Genomic DNA, 22,077 nt, shown 5'->3' with positions numbered 1-22,077 from the left:
CTTCCAGGTAACTGATGAAGACACTGAACAAAACCGGTCCCAGAACCAACGCCTGGGGCACTCCACTTGACACCGGTTGCCAAGTAGACATCAAGCCATTGATTACTACTGTCTGAGCCCAAAGCTCCAGCCAGTTTTCTTTCCACCTGACAGTCCATTCATCCAGCCCATACTTCCTTAGCTTGCCTGCGAGAAATTTGTGGGAGATGGTATCAAGAGCCTTGCTAAAATCTCCCTGCATCCACAGAGCCAATCTTCTCATTATAGAAAGCAGTCAGGTTGGTCAGGTATGACTTGCCCTTGGTGAATCCATGCTCACTGTTCCTAATTACCTTCTTTTCCTCCAAGTGCTTAGAAATTGATTTCTTGAGGATCTGCTCCATGATTTTTCCAGGGACTGAGGTAAAGCTGACTGGTCTGTAGTTCCCTGGATCCTCCTTCTTCCCTTTCTTAAATATGGGCAAGCTGGTCTTCTGCCATACTTGCTAGTTTTCCGGAGTGGTTTGTTCCTGCACTCTCAGTAAGGCTTCTTTAAAATACAGCCAGCTCTCTTGGACTCCTCTCCCCCTCAGTCTGGCTTCCCAGGGGATCCTGCCCAGGAGTTCCCTGAGTGAGTCAAAGTATGCTTTTCTGAAATCCAGGGTCCTTACTTTGCTGCTCTTCATCCTTCCTTTCCCCAGGATCTTGAATCAGGGAGATGACAATGAGCCCTGAAGTTAGTTGACCCTCTCAGCATTGCCTGAATAGAAATACTGCTGCCCCTCCCAGACAGTTGATTTTAAAGTCTGGGTACAGCATGAATCAAAGTGGGGTACAAATGTACCACTGCACCCTCTCTCTCTGCCCCTGAGCCTAGCCAAGTGCTGTAAGCCATGGGCTACTTGTTCTGGGAGGCCTCACTTCTGCATGGCTGGGTTTTTTGTGGACATTTTCTAAAGCTTTATTCTACCCAACCCTGGTTATACATGCCACTTGGGAGCTGTTTGACTGTGGGTTATGGCACTGCATTGTAGAACTCCCTGAGCTAGGTTAAACCATCCAGTTCAGGTATCCAGCAATTTAGTTGTGGGGCTCAGTAAAGGCTACGAAACTTGGGTAAATTAGCCGATGAGGGGATCCACACTGCTACAGCTGTTTACTCTAGCTATTTTATAGGTAGCACATGGGCCTCTGGCGTGCACATGGCAGTGATCCTACAGATAAGACCTGCTTGATGGTTCAACACCAGCCAGCGTACCAGTGTTGAGGAGGAGAGTATGAACTTGCACAGTGACAGAAGTATGACCCTGAAAGTGAGGAGGGAGGTTTGTTGAGTAGTAGGTTCCTACTCTGTGCACTTTATAGGACAGAACCCAAACCTTAAGCCCTGCCAGGAAGCCCCCCTCAGGTAGCATGGCTCCAGAGCAGATAGGGAATAGGCCTGTCCCATTTGCTGGTGGCTACTGTGCTCTGCATCAGATTCAGCTGCTGAATGGATTCATGCTTCTGGATCTCTCCCTTCCCCCTGTCAGCTGGGTACCTGAGTGCTAGGGCCCAACCAGTCCTCATATTCCATTGGCAAGGGGTCCCCCCGCCACTCCCAGTGCCAGCCAGCACTGAGGCTAGTCCCCAGGGTAAAGAGTATTTGAGTCCCTCTCTGGGGTAGTAATGCTGCCTCCTGTGCTCCTGCTTGGGTTGTTCTGCCCTTGGGCCTCACTGGACACATACAGGGGCTCCTGACAGGTCCATGGCTCTTAGCAATTGGGCTGCTGGCTGCAGAACCAGGAGTCCCTAGTTAGGCTTCAGACCAGGCCGTGGCTGGAACCTCAGATTTACTGCGCCCTGGTCATTATTGAGAAAAATGGAGAGCTCTAATGAGGGCCTAGGCTGGCTCTGGGGCCCAACTGACTGCAGTAATAACTGACAGAGCATTTGCAATGCACCCGGGGCAAGCTTCCCATTTGTCATCATACTGTGAATCCCAGTCAGTGCCTGCTACAGAGGAAAGGGCAGTGAGTAACTTACAAACTCAAGGGTCAGGATGCCTGTGTGTTACTCTCAACCCCTCTGTGTGCTGCGGGAAGGTGCTAAACTACTTCCTTCAGGAAAGAAAGAGTAAGGTATGCCCAATGCTGTTTTGGGATGTGAGGCCTTTAGGATTCTCAGTTCTGTCACTGAGTGCCCTTTGGCAAGTCACTTCCCTTCTCTGTGCCTTGGTTTCCCCATGTGGCACACAGAGTCAGTGTTTCCAGCCTACCTCTCTGAGAGGGTCATGTGGCTGGTGCTGTGATGCCAGACAGAGTCCAGGATTGTGGCTGTTGTTGGCAGAGGTGCAGTGAGAGGGGGCGGCTGGGGCGGGGGGAGGAACTGAAACAAATGGAAAGTCCTTAGGACTGATCTCCATTAGTTCCTGCCACAGCCACTGCCTGAACTTGCCTGCACAGTCCCACAGTGCAGAGCCCCAAGCAAGGGCTGGCTTGCTGGAGCTGAATGCATTCACCTGCTTGGGTCGCACAAAACCATCCCCTCAGCAACATGGGGAGCAAAGGGCAACAGCTGGTAGCCCCCTCTAGCTGTGTGTAGCAAAGTCAAGGTCTTGCCACTGCTAGATTTGCAGTGGCACCTGGGTTCCCAGAGCACCCATGAGCTATCAGCCCCTGGATCTGCAGACAGCTCAGGGGCTGCAGGGAAAAGGGAGTGGTCTGACATGGCTTGCAAGTATAGAAACAGAAGAGCTGCCTCCCTGCCAAAGGACCTAGCAAGAGGTTAGCTTGGATGGTGTCCCTAGCACTCCTGCAGCCTTTGGCAATGAAAGTCCCTCCTCTTGCCCTCCGGAAATATTCCTTTAGGGAGGGGTAGGCGGGTGGGTGCCATCTTAGAACCAGAATGAAAACAAATCTTACACTAAAAGTGAAATACCTACTATAACATATTTTAATTTTATTACAAAAAATATTTTGTCATGATTTGTTTGCATAGTATATATACAGTAGGGCTGTGCAAAAATTTCTCTGGCTGTTTCGTTTTGACACTTTCAATTAATTTAGAGGTCGAAACAGCAACATAAAAATGAAACAAAGGGCTTCAAAACAAAATGAGGCTAGCTGAAACATTTTGAAAGTCAAAATGTTTCGACCATAGTGCTGGGGATGGGAAGTCAGTCCTGGGCTGGCTTCCCATCCCCTGCGCTAGATTGGGCTGGGGAAAGGAAATCAGGCCAGCTGGGCTAACTTACCATCACCAGCGCTAGATCCATCTGGGAATGGAGAGTCAGCCCAGCTGGACTGACTGCCCATTCCCAGTGCTAGATTGGGCCGGGGGTGGGGTGTCAGCCCAGGTGGGCAGAGTTCCCATCCCCAGCTAAATTGGGCTTGGGAAAGGAAATCAGTCCAGCTGGGCTGAGTTCCCTTTCCTAGGGCCACCACCGCACCGGGGAGACGAACTGAGCTCAGCTGGGCTGAGTTTGACCCCCAGCGCAATCACCTGATCTTGCTCCAGGCAGGGGCACTCGTGCTGGTGCCCAGCAGGATGCACCTCTGGCCAGTGCTGCATATCATGGCGAGGGGCATAGCTTCCAATGGGCAGTCTGTATCGCTGGTGCTCCTTGAACTTGCTGGGCATGGGAGGGAAGCCCCAGGCGCTGCAGCCAGCTGCCTTCCTGGCCCCCCAGGGGAAGGCACCTGGGGCTTCCCTCCCATGCCATGTAGCATGGGTAGGGAAAGCAGCCAGCTCTAGCACCTGGGCTTCCCTCCCTCCCATGCCATGTGAGTGCAGGGAGTGCTGGCATTACAGACTGCCTGGCAAAGGCTGCGCCCCTCCCTGCGACGTGTAGTGCTTGTTGGAGCCACACCCTGCCAGGCGCCTGTGCCAAGCACGAGCACAAGCACCCTGAGTGCCCCCGCATGCTGCTCCTACCACTGCAGCTGTCACCACCTGCCAGGGCTGCATACCATAGGGGTAGTGTGGAGGGGATCCTTACATCCACCCACCCTCCCTCACAGCCACATGCTGCCCACCCGAGCTCTGTGCTGCTGCTGCCCCCCTGGGTGTGGGCTCTGTGCTGCCACCAGCCCTAGCCCCATGCTCTGTGCTCCTGCCCAGCTGCAGCCCTCCCTCTGCTGCTTCCCTACCTGCTGTGCAGAGCCAGTGCAAGGCCAGGGAAACAGCATGTCCCCAGGGGCTGCAGCAGTGGCAGCAGAAGCCCCAGCTGGAAGCTGTGTGCTGGGTAGGTCGGGCCCTTCCACCCACAAGGGTGGGAGCAAGGCACAATAGGGTATGTTTGGGGTGGGGGGACATATATATGGATAACTCACTCCCACCCTCATGGGCAGAAGGTCTGGGTAGGGCACATTTTGTTGGGGGGTGCTGCTAGCCACATGAAAGTGCTTGGCGGGCCAGATCTAGCCCACGGACCATATTTTGCCTGCCCCTGCTGGAGCAGGAGGGCCTGGAGACAATGCACAAGGGATCAGAGACTTAACAAGTGGGGGGAGTCAGGGCAGAGCTCCAGCTTTTGCTAGACCTGGACTGGAGCCCTGCTTGTACCATCTGAAAGGCTGCACTGGATAAACAAGGTCCAGCTCTGCTGCCTTGGCTGCTCTTGGGAGCTCTGTGGGGCTTAAGTTCAGGGAGCTGCTATTAGGATCCTCTTTTATCTTTGTTCCTAGCTCAAAATCAGCCTAGATCAGCAGTGACCAACAGTTAAGATCAGGCAGCAGGTGGCTAGTAGCTCCTGTAAAAGGACTGGAACAGCAGAGGCAGTCTGAGGCCATCTAAGCAGCAAAAAGGGGTGGAGTGATAGACCACAATGGGGAAATGAAGCAAGCTTGGGAGGAGGAGCCTGGGGTGTGGGTGCTCTGTCAGACCTAGAGAGATGGAAACAGGAGTATGTTCAAATGTGAGACTGGGACTAGAGCACAGAAGGGACCAGGACCAGCCCTCAAATGGACACTTTGGTCTCCAGCTATCAGCTGTAGCTGGGCTCTGGTCTGATCAGAGTATGTGTAGGAGGGGGGGTAAGGTTGCTTTATGCTCAGATCTCGGATTGGCAGGGATGACCCTGTCAAGTCATCAGCCCCTGACATAACTTAAAGCAGTCTTAGGGGCTACTCCTATTTCTGTTAAGGTGCCATTCTGTCAGCTGGGCATCCATGGGGAGGAAGCAATGCTCTGGCTATGCTGCTTGCCCTGGCTACAGTCCAAGTGTTGACACAACCTGAGGATACACTTGTGCTGGGCAAATACCAAACCAGCTATGTATGCCAACTTCCTGCTGGCCACAGCTGCTCAGGGCAGGGGGCAGGATCTGAGGAGCCAGCTCTCTTTGTCTCTCAACCCCAGCCTGTGCGAGGAAGAAGAACCTAGCCCTAAACCCTTGTGACTCCCAGAAGGTCCCAGCTGTGCTGGGGGTGGGGGGTGGGGTGTCATTCTTGTCTCCTCAGCAGATAGGCCCTTTTACCAGGGGCATTAGTTTGTGTTGCCAAAGAGTCAAGAAGCCAGAAAGCAGGAATGCATTGACAGTGCTCATCACCAGGCTTCATTGGGTCTGTCACACACAAGCTCTATGCCTTGGGTTCTGGGGCACTATCTGGTGGCACATTAGTCTACTTGTGTATGGGCACAGAGCCCTCCTGTGATGGCATCCTTTGAGAAGCCATTGCTATGAATTTTTCTATAAAGCAGCTATCCAAGGCCTTGGCTGCTCCCAAACATGCTGCCTCAGGTCTTGTCAGGTCATGGAAGCATAGAGAGGTTTATTTTAGTCCCAATGAGCCCTCAGAAGTAAATAGACTTGATCCAAGGGGTGCCAGGTTGGGATGTACTGGTCAATTATTAATCATAATGTACTGAAGCATTTGACCAGAGATGATGAAATTGATTGGGGTTTAATCCATTCCTAACTCTGGGGGCTGCTAGGGTGGCCCAGGGGCCCTGGTGGTGCCAGTAAGTCCTCAGATCAGAAAGGAAAGACTTGTGGTTATCGAGGCTATTCCTATGCATTCCCCGCCCCCAACCAGCAGTCAGTGCAAGATTGATTGTTCTGTAGTCTATCCCTTAGCAAAGCAAGGACCCTTTCTCATACAGCACACTATTCTCCTGGGTCAGCACAACTGCCTCTCAAATAGGCAATACTGTAGCAATAGCCCCTGGAGATCTGCCCCTGCTCCAGTGTTTATATATGAGTGCAAGAACTGCCAGCTGCACTGCCAAATAGAAGGTGGGGCTGCTCTTTCCACCTGCCATGAAGGACAGACCGCCACTGTCTGATCTGTCTCAGGCCTCAGCTCTTTCATTAACCAAGTTGCGGTTGCAGGGAGAAAGCCTGACTCCGCAGCAGCTCTGCATCCTCATGCCTAATGTCACCAGCACTGCACAAGGGGCATCATGGGCAGAATCTGGAGGCAGCAGATGTCACCAAGCGTATGCCCCAGCCAGTGCTCTGTACTGCACTTGGTTCTCATTACACAGCACTGCCCACAGGGATCTATGTTGGATGAGAATACTTCACTGAGTACAGGGGCCAGGAGGCTTCCCTGAGTGTCATCACCCTCAAATAAAGCAGGCGGAGGGAGCCTTAGGTCTCAGGGCCAATTTCTGCTCTCAGTGACAAATCCAGAACACCTCCATTGTCCCCAGCACAGTTACTCCAGGTGAACCCTTGCATAGCAGTGGATTATGGCCCCCAACTTGTTTCCATGCAAAGATCCAAGGGGTTGCCTCCCACCCAGGACAGTGGGCGTCTGCCTGGTGCCGGGTCTGGAACAAGGACAGCGGCTGGGTGAAGAGCAGAGGCAAGGGAGGAAGTCAGAGCTGAGCTGGCAAGCTGCACACTCCTCCTGTGGGAACAGAGCCTGTCAACATCAAGGGAAGTTCTTCCATGGCTCTATCCTGACACTTGCCCCAAGTGTGTTGTTCAAGTTCTGAACTAGAAGCAGAGTCTGTAATGTTTTCCATGGGAAGGAAATCCCAGCCAATCCCACCTTGTGGCATGAACTGAACTTGTCCCATTTGGTGTTTTCCTAAATGAAATAGAGCATAAAATCCCACCCTCAGGAGCCCTTCCACCACTGCTGCCAGGGAGAGGCCAGGGTGGTGCAGGGAATCATACAGGTTTGACGAGGTCCCGGGCTTTGGTGTCAGGAGCCCTAGGAACTTGTCTTAGGCTGAACTGACTGGAGGTGCCAAATGCCCCAAGGGGGATGGCCAAGTAGCTAGGGGACAGGCAGGTGCCCACAGCATTTTGTCAACTTGGAGCTATTTCCTACCAGCTCTGACTGGAGATGAGATGTCAGGAATTGACCAGGCGGCACCATGGACTCTCGGGATAGGTCACAAGAACAATCAAAGTATGCTCAGGCATTCCTGCTGCCTAGCCATCAGCCCCACTGTGGCACTGAGTTATGTTTAGGGGAGGATGAGCATTAAGCAAGAAAGGTAACAAGGCTTTGGGATGCTATTTCTTGACCCAGCATCATGTGATGCAGCAGCTTATAACATTGAGGGTCCATGCTGGCACAGGTCAATGACCTCCCCCAGCCACATTCTTCAGTCAACAGAATGGCCTGAGCCCCCAGGTGGGCTGCCAGAGAAGGTGCAGCTCCTGGCAATGCCAGTTCAGACCACAGCTGGCCATCCCCACACTGAGGTTAGCAGAATTGCAGCTGTTCTGGGGCACTGGGTGCAGTAATGCCAGACTTTGCCATCCAAGAAAGACTTCTGATTAAAGCCACCAGAGCACTGGCAGCTGTGCCCCCTCCCCTTCCCCCTGTCCTTAATCCTTCCTGGTTTATCTGGGAGATGACTGGGTCAAAACCAGGCAAAACCATGTGGGGGAGGGGCTCTGGCCTGGGCACACAGGACCTGAAGATGAATGGTCATACTGGCCTTGGCATCTATGACCAGACGTTAGCTACAGAGGGACCCCATTCTGCCCCACTTAGCACCAAGGTAATGTAACAAGGAGCCTAGCTAAGGTTAATTCCTTGTTTGCCAGAGCTAAACAATTGCCCACCTACTTTCATTAGGTCCCCAGTTCTTATGTGTATAACAGTGGCCCTCAGGGGGTCCTGTCCCACTGTACCAAATGCCGCTCATGCACATCTAGGGAGCTACAGTCCCTGCCCAAAAGGGCTCAGAGGCTGAGAAGGCAAGGCAGGCACAAAGTGACAGGGGAAACTAAGGCACAGGGCAGTGAAGGGACTTGCCTGAGGTCACCCAGCAGGGCAGTGGAAGAGCCAGTGTACAGCCCAGATGGCTGGAGCTCCAGTCCAATGCTCAGAGCTCACTGCATCTCAGCAGCAGCACCTGGCCCTGCTGTAGCTATTAGGAAGTGTTCTCCTGCCCCAGCCAGGCCAAGGGCTGAGGAGAGAAAGGCTTTGAGGTGGGGATGCCTACCCGTGTGAAGCCAGACAGTGTGAAAACAGGCAGTGTGAAGCCTGGAAACTCTCAGGTTGTGCTCTGTGGAGCAAGTCTCCCTGATCCAGCTGCTGTCCATGCCTCAGCTCTCTGGATGGGGAGGAGCTGACTGTTGCCCAGCCTGGAGCCCTGTGGATTTAGCTATAGGAGGAGGGGATGGAGTGGGGGTGGGGTGGGGAGCTAGATAAAAAGCTGAGTTGAGGGAACAGCAAACAGCAGCACCTCAGATGTTTGATCGCAGGTTGTGACACAGGAGGGACAGTGCCAAGCAAGACCAGAGTGGTGGAAGAGGCACCCAAGAGTCCAGACAGGCATCAGCGTGCTTGCCTCCTTCCCCCAGCCGTGAGGAGAAGTGCCATGGCTAGTGTAATCATGCTGTGGAGCACTGACACTAGGATGGTGCTGCTTATCTGTACAGTGCTGCTGCTACTTACCTCTCGACAGGTGAGTCTGGTTTGGTGGTACAGGGCTGGAGGGGGTGAATGAGGATCGCTCAGGACTGGAGCAGACTACCCTGGGAGCTGTCTCCCTGTGTGTGCTGGGGTCTGTCCTCTGGCACCAGCTGGGAGCATCCCTTCCTGCACCGCTCAGACTCTGACCCCCATGGCCAGGCAATGCCAAGACAAAAACCGCTATAGGGTTTGAGGATGGGCAGACAGAGCATGCTGGGGAATGAGGGCACAGGCACTGCATGCGCTGGTTGCGGGTACTTCATAGGAGAACTGTGTCACACTGGTTGAATCAGCACTGCAAGGAGATGAACCCCAAGCCAAGCATTCTCACCGTGTGTCCCCCTGCCCGTGGCGGGGACGGAGTTGGAAGTGAATGCTGTACAGCAGCTGGAGCAGAAGTAGTTTTCAGAGTGAAGCCACCAACACTGAGTTATTTCTGATTTACACCAGTGGTGCCAAGGGCAGGCTCAGGCCCACTCAGGTATTTACCTACAGATGTTTTGATGGGTTCAATCCCCTCACCCTAAATCCCTGTGGCTCGCAGCCCTGGCACTCATCAGGACCAGCAGCACTTTGATCACCAGGCTGTGGGGAAAAACTAAGGCACAGATTGGGAAAGGGACTCGCTAAGGGCCAGCCAGGAAGCTTGTGACTGCATCAGAATTTTGGTGCCCGTCTCAAACTGCAGACCAGCCTGTCTTGTTGGTTGGGGCATGAAGTCCTGGTCTGACCATGGGTCTGGCTGGCCATCTGCAGCAAGTGGGATAGGCCCCTAGGAGCAAGCCAAGAAAGGACTCCCACGGGCCTCCCTTTATTGGCTGTTGCATCAGCAGGAGCCTTGGGGAAGGCTCCCTTGGGCTGTCCTGGGACTGGAGTGCCCCTGCTGCCCTCAGGATGGCTTCACATGGGAGCCTGGAGAGACCAATGGGGTTTGATAATCACAAACACAGGCCAGTGTTATTGAAGCCGTCTCCTCATACCACTGCCTGGGGCCCTGTATTCCTGACCTACTGCCCTCTGCTATCCCAGAAAAAGGGCTCCTCCCCAAGAGGTCTGCCAGAGCTGCTCAGTGCCATCTCAGCCCTGGGCTCCTCCAGCTCTGCCCATGTCCCTTGTTCTGCCCATGTTCCCCGTCCCATGCTGTCCCATGCAAGGCTCTCCCTACTCAGCTCTGGTGCTGCCCCTCAGTTCAGATCTGCAGCCTTTTCCTGCTACCCGGTCTTGAGTTCATCCTGCTCTGCCAATGACTCTAATTCTTGATCTGAAATGAAGCATGGAGCACAAAGTGCTGAGGGGCCTGCCCAGGAGAAGGGTGTTGGGATAAGCAGGGGATCTGCTCATCCTATTGGGCCCTAGTCTGTTGAACATTCCCCCTCCCACAGAGACTGCCACCAGCTCCCCTCCCTGGATGAGCTGGATGGTCACAGCGGCCTTTGCATCTGTGCCAAGATGCTGGCTACAGAGGGACCCCATGCTGCCCCACATAGCACTAGGTTAGTGCAATGAGGAGTCTAACTAGGATGTGGCACAAATCCAGGCTTCTCACAATGCCTGAGCCCTATGCTCCTGCATGAGGCATTGTACATGGCATGTAGATCCTGGAAGCTCTGGCCCAGCCCACTAGCAGAGGTCCCCGCAGAGAGCCAGCTTTTCTTGCCCTTTAATGTGTAGGGACCTACAGCTGCACAGAAGCTGCCAGGCCCCTGCTGTCTGAACTGGGCCTGTGCCCACCCCTACCCTTCTGCCCAACAGATTCTGATGCCATCTGGGCAGCAAGGATGTTCAGCAGTCAAGGGAAGCACATCCTGTAGGCAGCACCTGCTGTGCCTCTGGTGCTGCTCTCTGGGGGTGTAGGCAGCCTGGTCTCGCTTTCCTCATATTCCTTATGACAAACCAGGGCTTTCCTTCCCCTTTCTGTACACAAACCAGGGGCTTTCCTACATAGGGTGCCTGGCACAGAGACTAGACTAGAGTGCCACTCTTCAGCCCCTGGGGGGTTAGGGCACACTGTTTGACCCTGGCAAGAGGCACCAAGATGTAGAACACGAGAGGATGGAGAAACAGGACTCTTGGGTCCCTTTTGCAGCCCTGATATCACCATGATAGGTTATGGAAAGCAAATGCCTTTGGTGTCTCTAAGCCTAAGTTTCCGTCAGGAGGTGCTGTGCCTGGGACAGTAGAGCTTTGGGGACCGATGTTTGATGCTCCCAGAGGGTCTTGACCCCCACTCATCCCACCCACGTGGGCTAAACACTGTAACCAACTTTCACCTGACAACAGGGGCTGAGCATGATGCCTTCTCCACTGTCTCTGTGCAAGCCAGGGCCTCCCTAGTACGGCCCCTGGAGTTCTTGTGTCTTGCTGGAGCCAGGTCCTGTGCACATGCTCCCAGGTCAGGTCCTAAACCTGGATTCTCCCAGGTCCTTGTAGCCCCACCCCCAGAGCTCCCATTCCCTCTCTGTCCTCCTGGGACAGGAGAAGGGCAGGCAGGGTTGGGCTCTGAGGAGGGGTGAGCTATTCCCAGCCCTTCTCTCCTGTCCCTCTAGGTCACATCGAGTCCTGCATGGAGCCGGGCATTGCTCAGTGCCACAACCAACCAGGACCCCTCATCAGCAGCTGGTTCTGTAGCTGGCCTTGAAGGGGTGCACACATCTCGCCGCCTGGCCAGGATGACCCCCTTCTGGAGAACAGTGGGCACCAAGCCCCTAGGAGCTTACTGCCGGTATGGCCTGGAGTGCAGCACCAAGGCATGCAGGTGAATGTGGCTCCTGAGGAGGAACAGGTTGGGGAGGACTTACCTGCATTGCCAGGCCTAGGCTGGGGGACAAGTTGCTCCTGGCACCTGGCCTTGGCATCACATCACCTTATGGGTATCCCCAGCACTAGCCCCAGGTCCTATGGGGTGAGATGCAGGGGGAGAAGATAGCCTCACGAGCTGAGTCCAAGAGTGGAGCTGCCACTGGGGAGGGGATACCTGTGTACTGGGAGACTCTGCACATCAGGGGTGTTATACTGCATATTCATGGGGCCCTGCTGGACTAATACAAGCATGGACAGTTCCTCCCTAGTCCATCAAAGAAAGGTCACAGCCTGGGCCTCCACAGATAGGCTCCACAATGCCCCTCAGCCCCGACCAGCAACTGCCTGCCAGTGTCCCAGCCTTGGCCTCCCATTCAGCTCTGCCTCCTATTTCAGTCCTGGCCTGCCCCCTCCAGAGCTGTATTGATGCCTCTGTGGCCTGATGGCGGTTGGGTTTGGTGCCATCTCTGTGGCTTACTGCACTGAAATGGGGACACCAACATCCAGCTGGCAGCGGGGAGAGACAAGCTGGGAATTGTAGCAGGGCAGGGTGTGAGGTGTTGTTTACTCCTGCCAGGCTCACAGCTGCTTTCCCTTCCCAGGGATGGACGCTGCGTTCCCCTGCAGTATGAGAGCTGAAGCTTCAGCCCGGTTGGAGGCAGCACTCTCCTCCTGCCCAAGAACGTGGGGGTGCAGCGCATCCCCAGGCTCCTGAGAGCATTTGGAAGCACCTGACTCTGGAGCAGGATAGCTAAGCACATTGCCCCACAAATACCACCCTAACAATGGACCTGGAAACAGACAACTCATGGCTGCAGGTTTCAGCCACAGGGGTACACCAGTGAGCCACAGGCCCCTTCTCTGCATGGTGGAGGGAGAAATGCTCTTGTCCCAACGGGGGTATGGACCCCATTTTATCCCCAGCCCAAGCTGCAAGGCAGTTCTCTGGATGGGAGCTCTTTCCAGTCCTCCACGATATCAGCACCAACTGTAGCCACTCACAGACTGTTGCTGTGCCTGGTAACTCCTGAGACTGGGGGCAGCAGACGGACACACACACACACACACACACACACACACTCTCTCTCTCTCTCTCTCTCTCTCTCTCTCTCTCTTTCTCTCTCCCTGAAAAGCCCATTGATCCTGATTTCACTCTATGCAGGGAAAATTTAGGTCGCTTCTAAAGAGCTACAAGTGTCAGCAATTCCCAGTCCCCAGAGCTGAGACCCCTCTAACACAGAGCTGGCCTGTGGGACCTTCCACGTGTTCCATGTGCACAGAGCCCCCATCCAGAAGGATCCTCCTGGTGCCCTCCTTCCAAGTCAATAGTAGGATTGTCAGTGTGGTGTCCCACTGGTGGGCTGCTGGGGTGGGGGGTATCCTAAGAGATTTCCTGGAATTAGAGAACCTTGGTAGTCCTTCATTGATGGTTAGATTCATAGACGTCTATGATGTCTATGATGCTCTAGGCAGCTGGACTGTGCCCAGTGCTGCTCTGCAGGTGCCCCAGAGTGATGATCGCTAGAGAAAAATGTGGTCTTCCTTCTGGAGACCCCTAGGTTCTGCAGTGTTAATGGTGACTGCTACGGCCTGCACAGTGTGGATGGATGTCTAGCAGAATGTAGTGCTCTCCCAGCTCACCACGGACCCAGCAAAACTTGAGAACCAAAACAGTGCCTCACTGACTGATTGAGCTACATAGTCCAAAAACAAACAATAAATGCATCTACCCTCAAAGCTTGCAGCTTCCTGATTTTGCCTGACAGAGTAATAGAAACTGCTCAGAACAGTTTGCTCAGCAATCAGCTGATCTGGGGTCCTACAAACTGGGGTCCTTAATTGTCAGATGTGGGCAGATCCCCAACTCCCTTGGGGAGATGTCTGGCTGGGAGTTGAACTCTCTGAGCCATTTTCTGGCCCCATGGGTGCTCTGAGGGATCATCCGTGCACACAGCTGTGCTGCAGGGCCTGTGGGGAGTTACTAGAACACAGACTTCCCCTTCAGTTTTTCTGCAACAAGCTGTTGTGTGTCAGTGTCTGCAGCATGCTATGTGAAGTCACTACTGTACATTGCTAGTACCTCATGTAACTAACATGTAACAAGCTACATGTCCAGGGCTCCCTTGTAGCCCTATTTTTCTATGATTCTGTAAGAGGCCGAATTGTGGAATCATAAAGGATTTATGAGGTTAAAAATTGCCCTAAAGATTGGAAAGCTGGAATGAAGCTCCAAATTCTTCACAGGCTTGTAAGAAGAAAACAACCCAGAGAGGCCTAAATGCCCAGATTGGGAAACAATTACCCAAAACGGGTAGGGCCTGATTAACTCTTTAGTGGGCCCTGAGCAAACAAACTTGTGGGTCCCTACATTTTTTCACTCAATAATTAAAATATGTAAAATAAGCATAGGGTATGTGCCTAGTTTGCCTATGCATTAATCTGGCCCTGGAAACAGCACTATCCAGCTGGTGGCTAGATGCAGTACACACGGGGTTAAAATGTGGTGAGAGGGGAGGAAGCCCAACTCCTTCCTACACACCCAGACAGGGGAGCCCAGCACCTTCCTGGCTCTACACCACCTCCCAGAGTGCTCCTTCTCCTGGGAGCACCAATGAAAGGAGGAACTCTCAGCATTTTCTGAGTAATCTGGAGCAAATCTAGAGCTGTTAGGATGTTCCCCAGATTAGACAGGACACTAAGTATTGGCTGGTTTTTGGCTTGCAGTGTTATCTCTGCTTCAAGGGAGACTGGTATTACCACACTATGCAAGGCCTCATCCTGAGTAGTGCTAAGCTCACCCCTTTTCCATCAACTGCCACATGGTCAGGGTATACTCAGTATTGGTTTCTGGACCAGCCATGTATCCACATGCCCTTCAGACACCATGTCAATTCACCCTGCCACACTGCATCCCCAGCATGCCCTGGGTGCATCAGGTCAGTACTAACATAGAGAACATCTGAATTAACAGCTCCAAGGGGGCCATGCCTACTTGGCACATGCCAACAGGGAGAGATATACTCTGAATGATGGTGTGTATTTGCCCCTCACCCCAGCCCCATGGCCCTCCATCCAATTCTTCTTTCATATGACAAAAAAAAGTGTCTATATCTTTATTTTTGTGTGTTCTGGTGTTTTTGTTGATTCAGGAGCTCTTGGCCATCAGAGACATTACCAGGGATCACTATATGGAACTGGATCTCATCGATCCCCCTCCATCCAATGATCCTATGTGACAGGAACTGGGGTGACTGCTTTGGGTCTCAATCCAAGCCCCAAGCACACCCCAGTTTCAAAGTCCCAGATGTGTGGGCCTGGTTTGAAGTGAAACCCCAACCTTGGTGTCGGTAGCTATCTGCCCAGAGTAGATGCTGTTGCATATCGGCTCCCAGGTCCTGCCAGGCTGGCACAGAGCCCAACCCAGTCTGTAGCTGGGTAGGTTTGTAGGTGCTGGGTGAAGGGACACTTTCTCTGTGTTGCTCTGCCATCTGGTGGCTGCTCCCAGCACGTCCAGCTAATCCAGAGGCCAGGCAGTGGTTTTCAGAGTAATTGGATTGGGCGTTTCTCCGTACTAGGAAAACGGCTCCTCTCAGAACACACAGATTCATCGTTTGTTAAGACCAGAAGGAACCATTCTAGTTCCCTGGTCTAGGGCTTCTCAAACTTTGTCATGGTAAGCCTTGCTGACCTATGAAAAAAATAACTGCATCTCCCCATAGTTTGCAATGGTTGGGGCACGGGGGAAGGTGTGGATGTGTGTGGGGGAGGTTGTGGGCATGGGGTTTGTGGAGTGTATGTATGGTAGGTGTGCATATGAGTATGGGGGGCGGGTGTGCTCCTCCCCATGGCACACAGTCCAGCAGCAGGTGGCAGGCCCTCAGGGCACTCATGGCCCACGCAGGTTGAGTGCCTCTATGGCATGCAGCTCTGGCCAGTTCCAGAATCTGCACGTGGTGGCAGGGACCGGGGCCAAGCCAGCCCAGTTCTATTGCACAGGGCTGCTTGTGGCTCATGTGCAGCTCTCAGGACTTGCACACCACCAAGAGGGAAGCCCTACATGATGGAGCCAGTGGCCTGGCCCCGCTAACTTTCATCACTTGCAGCTGCAGGGACCCCACTGGGAAACAGGGAGTACAGCTGAGCCAGCCTGGCTCCATTGCATGGGGCTCCCTTCCACTTCCGGTGGAGTCCTGGTCTGGACTCCGCACTCCTGCTGCCCTGTTGGGTGCAAGACCTGTGCTTCGAGTGCTGCACTCCTGCTGGCCTCAATCCCACACTCTGCGCTCATGCCCAACTGCAGCCTCCCCCCCGCCTGTCCCCCATGCCCTACCCGCTGCCCAGAGCACTGCAGCAGTGATAAAAGGAGAAGCTGGAGGATGAGGAAGCAGAGCAGCTCCCCACCAGGCAGCAGCAGCTCTGCCAGGAAGCTGTGCACACTGGCTGGGGCTGAAGCCCTCCCATGCACAGCATGCTGCCCTGGAGGGAGTGGGTGGGGCTTGGATTCAGCTCATGTGCTGTTTTTTGCCTGCCCCTGGTCTGATGTGTCACGGTTGCTAAGCAACATTATCACACTAAACACAGGATTTTTGTGTTATTTTATTTTTAGTTATTTTAAAATATAATACATCTAAACTATATAATTTTTTCTCAACTCATCCAACCTCTCAAAAAAAAAAGACTCACAATTCGCATCTCCCTTGATATGGTGCTTCCCCAGGGAGGTGCACCTCATAGTTTGAAGACCACTGCTCTAGTCTGACCTCCTGTGTCTCAAAGCCCAGAGGACAGCCCTGATCTGTCTGACAAGCTCAGAATTTCTGGCTGTGCTACAGCACACAACTTAAATAACACTTAAACCGTACTGATATCATTTAAAATGTGAGTGTCTGTAAGTTAAAGCATGTTAATGTGTGCTAAGTGCCCTCTGAGCATCTTAAGCTTGTATCACTTCAGGCAAGGATTAACTCTGGGCCATGCTACCTAGTTTGTGTTAGGGTAACTTCAGTCAGCTTCATGGAGATAAAAACGAGCAACTTGCAGACCTCCAGCACCCCAGGATACACTGCTCAGCTCCCCTTTCAAGCAGGGATAGAGCCCTGGCTCCTAGCCACACCCTTGCTCACCAGCCCTCTAGTGGCAAGTCAAAGCCACACAGGGAAAAACAGTACTGTCTCTTAATGTGAGACTGTTCAAAGCACGGATGGGCAATTATTTTGGGCAGAGGGCCGCTTACCCAGTTTTGGCAAGCTGTAGAAGGCCACATGGCAGGTGCCCCTCCCCTTAGTCATCATCTTGGGACCAGTGTCCCAATGTTTTGAGACCAATGTCCCAGGGCCAGCACCAGTGGGGCCCAAAGCAGGGCACAGCACGGCAGGGGTCTATGAAGCCGGGCTGGGCTACACCAGCAGGGAGAGCGGGGAGCTGGCGGAGCTCCACAGAGACCCTGCCAGCCGGGACCCTGCACTCCTGGCGCCCTACTCTGGGCCCTGCTGGTGCTGGCCCCAGGACGCACGGGACTGGGCCCCGTGTTCCCACTGGCTCTCTGCCTGCTCACTCCCAGTGCCCCCAGCCCCACAGTACAGGCAGGGGGCAGCGTGCAGCCCTGACCTTCTATTTGCGGGCAGGGAAGGAGCTGGTGCTGAGCACTGGGAAAAGTGGCCCTTCCCCCACCCTGTTACCTGTGCTCCCTGCTGCAGCTGCTTGTAGCCCATGTGGGGCTGTCCTGAGCAGGCACAGACAGCCCCGTGTGGCATGTGAGCGGCTGCAGCATGGGGCGCTGGCCAGGTACTGTTTTTCCCCATGCTCAACACCAGCTTGTAACCCGCCCCCACAGCCAGCCTGGGCCATGCGCCAGCTCCGGGCTCACCCATCGGGGCTGCACTGCAGCAGGAGCAGCCCTTCCCCCCCTGGCTTGCCATGCCAGGCAGTGTTTGATGCTGCTGCCCACCTGGAGCTCACGTGCTGGGCAGCCCACAGGCAGTGGTGGCAAACACTGCCTGGCGCTGCAAGCAGGGGGCTGCTTTTCTCCGCACCGAGATGCTGCTCCTGCTGCAGCGCAGCCCCAGTGGGCAAGCCTGGAGCCAGTGCGGAGCCCAGGCTGGCAGCCGGGCGGGATTACAAGCTGGTGCTGAGCATGGGAAAAAGCTGGGGGGGTAGGGCCAGGCAGGCCCTGCTGTTGCAGGAGCCCACCGGGGCTTCCCCTGGGTCTTACTACCCCTGGCTCCTGTCACTTTTGACGGGCACCAAGGGCAGATAAATGTTAATTTTCTAAATTTTTTAGGGGCCCCGTGGGCCAGATAGAATGGCCTTGCAGGCTGGATCTGGCCTGCGGGCCGTATTTTGCCCACCCCTGGTTCAAAGCATGTTTTAACTTTAACACTGCTTAAAAACATTCCACATATTTAGTATGGTCTAAATGTAATGTGTAATTTCACCCTTAGGAAAAGAACATGGGGGATAGGAATCCCCCATCTTTTAGGGTAAAGTGGTAAATTCTCTTCCCCGCACTTTACTTCTGGCCTGAATTTGTCAAGCTTCAGCCTCCAGATTCTGCCTTCATGACATTGTTGCACAAAAGCGGTTCGTTTCTTTGGAGGCCCGCAAAAATCACAGACACACACTCAGCCGCCGGCATAAAAGGTTGTATTTGTTTGCAAACAAAGGTCAGAGCAGAGTCAGGTACTCAAATTACTCTGACCCCGCATTGGTATTTGCAAGTGGAATTTATCTTCTCTCTCCTGAGCACGTGTGCAGACACTGGAACTCTTACAGCTACTTCCGTTTCATACAAGCATACATGTAGTTACATCACTACATACATCGCATGTATAGTATAATTAGCTACTTAAGTATGCAGGGCGGAGAGGTAAATATGCATCAGCTAATTAAGCATGCTCAAAGACCACAACAGTTCACCAAAAGTTTACACTTCAAGGCTACAGTCAATTGAATTCCAGCTTCTGTATCAGCATGAGAAAGGCTAAGGCGGACGGGGGAGAAACTGCAATCAGCATAAGAAAGACTAGGGAGAAGCTGGGGAGGAAGGAGCCTTGGGCAGTATTTCTTTCTTATCAGGTGCAAGATGCAAGCTGCGCATTTCTAACAACATTAACAGGCCTTTTGCTATCAGAAAGCTCCTCTCTTGTCTGTCCCACCAATTAGGCACTTACATGCCATGAACAGGTAAGTCCCTATTCTTGGCCAGGTTGGCCAATCTTCTAGATTGGACTTTAAACTAAGATTGCTGGGGGACAGAGAAACACTAACTGGAGCTTGCCCAGGGACCAACACACATGAAAGCTCCATAGATAAGGACACTAAGAGAGACACTCATGTGGGAGCTGAGGGAATAGATCCCCTTCAGCATGACAGGAAGCTGAGGGTCTCAATAGGACTCAGGTGCCTGTACACTAATGCCAGGAGCACGTGCAATGAGCAGGAGGAGAGCTAGCCCTGCTCTCTGGTGGGCATTATGACCTAGTAGGGATTATGGAGACCTGGTGGGACTCCTCATATGATTGGAGCATACACCTTGCACAGAAGGGACCGGGTAGGGAAGAAAGGTGGAGGTGTAGATCTCTATGTGAAGAAACAGTACACCTCCTTGGAGGCAGACATAGGCTCCAAAGCAAAACACCTTGAAACCCACAGGGGTCAAGCTGCAAAGTGGGGGGGGGGAAACGGGGAGCAGAGAGAAAGACCTAACTGTAGGTGTATACTACAGGCCACCAAACCAGGGGTAGGAACTTGATCTAGAGTTTGCCCAAGAACTGGCAAAGCCTGCGCGTACACAGGACATGGTCATCATGGGTGACTTCAATCATCTGGACATCTCTTGGGAAAAATGGTCAGCCAAGTTGGACCGGTCACATTCCTTCCTGACCTGCATTGAAGAGCAGCTCTTCCTGGCTCAGGAGGTGCACGAGCCAATCAGAGGTAACACTCTCCTAGACTTGGCCCTGGTCAAGGGAGATGACCTGGTGACCGACTTAAATATAGAGCATAGCTTGGGCAACAGTGACCATGAAACCATCACTTTCAGTGTCCATCGCAAGGCAGACAAATCCGATAGCAGGCTTGAAGTCTTGGACTTCAAAAATGCACTTTTCAACAAGCTCGGGTCACTAGTAGGGGTAGCACTGCAGGACCAGGGACTGAAAGCAAAAGGAGTGCATGAAGAGTGGTCGTTCCTTAAGGATACAATGCTGGAAGCACAAAGGAAGTCCACTCCCATGTGGAGGAAAGGTACCAGAAGGGCTGGAAAGCCCTCTTGGCTAAACAAAGAGATCACAGTCCTCCTAAGAAAGAGGTGTACAAACAATGGAAGCTGGGGACAGGCTCCAAGGAGGACCATACAACAATGGCCCACACTTGTAGGGAACAAATTAAAAAGGCTAAGGCAGCAACTGAACTTAGATTAGCAATGAGAATCAAGGACAACAAGAAGTCCTTTAGGTATGTAGGGAATAAGAGGAAAACAAATGGAAGTGTGGGGTCACTGCTCAATGACTCGGGACAGCTGGTTATCGGCACTGAGGTAAAAACTGATCTCCTGAATGACTACTTTGCTTCAGTATTTCACCAGGCCAAGGGAAAAATCATGCCAGATAAAGTACAGAAGGAGCAGGACAGAAATGACTGCTATTGCTGTAGAACTTGTATGTGATCAGTTAAAGAAGTAAGACATATGTAAGTCAGCAGGACTGGATGAACTCCATCTCACAGTGCTGAAGGAGCTGGCTGAAGTCATCGCGGAGCCCCTGGCAAAACTTTTCCAAAACTTGTGGTGCTCTGGAGAGATCCCTCAGGACTAGAAGAGGGCCAATGTTGTGCCCAACGAAGAGGGAGGACTTGGGTAACTATAGGCCAGTTAGGTTAACTTCTATGCCAGGGAAAATCCTGGAAAAATTCATTAAGGAGTCTATGCACAATAGGCTTGCAGAAGGTAGGATTCTGAACGACAGCCAGCATGGCTTCATCGCAGGCAGGTCTTGTCTTATCAACCTCATCTCCTTTTATGACCAGGTAACTTGCCACCTGGATAAGAGAGAGGAGGTGGACGTTGTATACCTTGACTTCCAAAAAGCCTTTGATCTGGTATCCTACAAGGTTCTTGCAAGAAAATTGCAGGATTGTGGGCCTAACTGTGAGACAGTCAGGTGGGTATGAAGCTGGCTACACGGTAGGACCCAGAGAGTCCTAATGAATGGATCTGTGTCATCTTGGCAACAAGTGGGCAGCAGTGTCCCTTGGGGGTTGGTGCTTGGTCCAGTACTTTTCAACATCTTTATCAATGATTTGGATGTGGGGGTGAAGAGCTCACTGACCAAATTTGTGGGTGACACCAAAGTTATGCAGAAGCGTGGTCATGCTTAAAGATAGGTTTCAGATACAGGCAGACCTGGGCAGGCTGACAAGTTGGGTGAGTTGGAACCAGATGAAGTTCAACATTGAGAAATGTAAAGTGCTTCACCTGGGGATGAACAACCCCCAACACACCTACAGGCTTGGTGGCGCCAAACTGACCAGCACCATGAATGAAAGGGACCTGGGGATAATAATAGACTGCAGTATGAACATGTGCTGTAGCCAGCAGGGCAAATAATACTCTGGCATACATCAACCAATACATCTCCAGCAAAACCAAGGAAGTGATTCTTCCACTCTACTCGGCATTGGTGAGACTATAGCTGGAGTACTGCGTCCAGTTCTGGGCATCACACTTCAACAAGGATGTCTTGAGAGAGTCCGGAGAAGGGCCACCTGTATGATCAGAGACTTGCATGGAAAGCTATGCAAGGAAAAGCTGAGGGACCTGGGACTTCAAGCTGGAAAAGAAAAGGCTGACAGGGGACTTGGTAGCAGCTTAATACTACATCAGGGGCATACATCAAGGGCTTGGTAAACAGCTGTTCACCAGGGCATCCTTGGGGAAAAGCAGGAATAATGGCCCCAAACTCCTTGAAGACTGTTTCAGGCTCGACATTAGGAAAAACTTCTTTATAGCCAGGGTGTCGAGACTGTGGAATAAGCTCCCTCCAGAGGTGGTGCAATCACCTACCCTGGAAATCTTCAAGAGCAGACTGGACAGTTACCTTGCTGGGATAACTTGACTCCACCTGTCTTTCCTGTCTGGTGCAGGGGCTGGACCTGATCTTCCAAGGTCTCTTCCAGCCTCTTACAATCTATGAATGATCAAGTGACCCTGGAATTTCTGCTCAGTTAATTAAAATTCATTGGGTTCCTGCAGCTTCTCAATGCAAGGCAGATTTTCCAGCATCCTGGGGCTCTCTTCCGATTCCTTTAAGTTTCTCAGCATTCCCTGTACAGACTCAAAGCCATAGCCCAGAGCAAGCTGGCAAAAGGGACTCTCTTCTGGCAGCAGAGACAAAGATTCTTGGGTGTTGCCAGCCCAACCTGGATCACCCTAGCT

At 52.8% G+C, this 22,077-nt stretch overlaps 1 protein-coding gene across 1 annotated transcript; it reads left to right on the top strand.

Moving 5' to 3' along the window:
- Window positions 1–8,621: 8,621 nt before the first annotated feature.
- On the top strand, window positions 8,622–13,382 carry LOC149858358 (uncharacterized). The gene is made up of 3 exons (XM_090061267.1): window positions 8,622–8,838; window positions 11,393–11,601; window positions 12,248–13,382. The coding sequence occupies exons 1-3, from the start codon at window positions 8,752–8,754 to the stop codon at window positions 12,282–12,284; spliced, it is 333 nt and encodes a 110-aa protein (XP_089917393.1). The 5' UTR covers window positions 8,622–8,751; the 3' UTR covers window positions 12,285–13,382.
- The last annotated feature ends 8,695 nt before the right edge of the window (window positions 13,383–22,077 follow it).

Source organism: Crocodylus siamensis, chromosome 8 (genome assembly GCF_052110815.1).
Source record: "Crocodylus siamensis isolate JL-2025a chromosome 8, ASM5211081v1, whole genome shotgun sequence".
Taxonomy (NCBI): Eukaryota; Metazoa; Chordata; order Crocodylia; family Crocodylidae; genus Crocodylus; species Crocodylus siamensis.
The sequence above is the reverse complement of the archived record's forward strand: the minus strand, read 5'-3'. Positions and strand labels throughout refer to the sequence as shown.

Excerpts from the sequence above, each read along its gene's own strand:
- LOC149858358 (XM_090061267.1), top strand. The coding sequence starts at position 8,752 with ATGGCTAGTGTAATCATGCTGTGGAGCACTGACACTAGGATGGTGCTG. Across the intron at positions 8,839-11,392 it reads TGCTACTTACCTCTCGACAG|GTCACATCGAGTCCTGCATG; the intron begins GTGAGTCTGGTT and ends CTGTCCCTCTAG. Across the intron at positions 11,602-12,247 it reads TGCAGCACCAAGGCATGCAG|GGATGGACGCTGCGTTCCCC; the intron begins GTGAATGTGGCT and ends TTCCCTTCCCAG.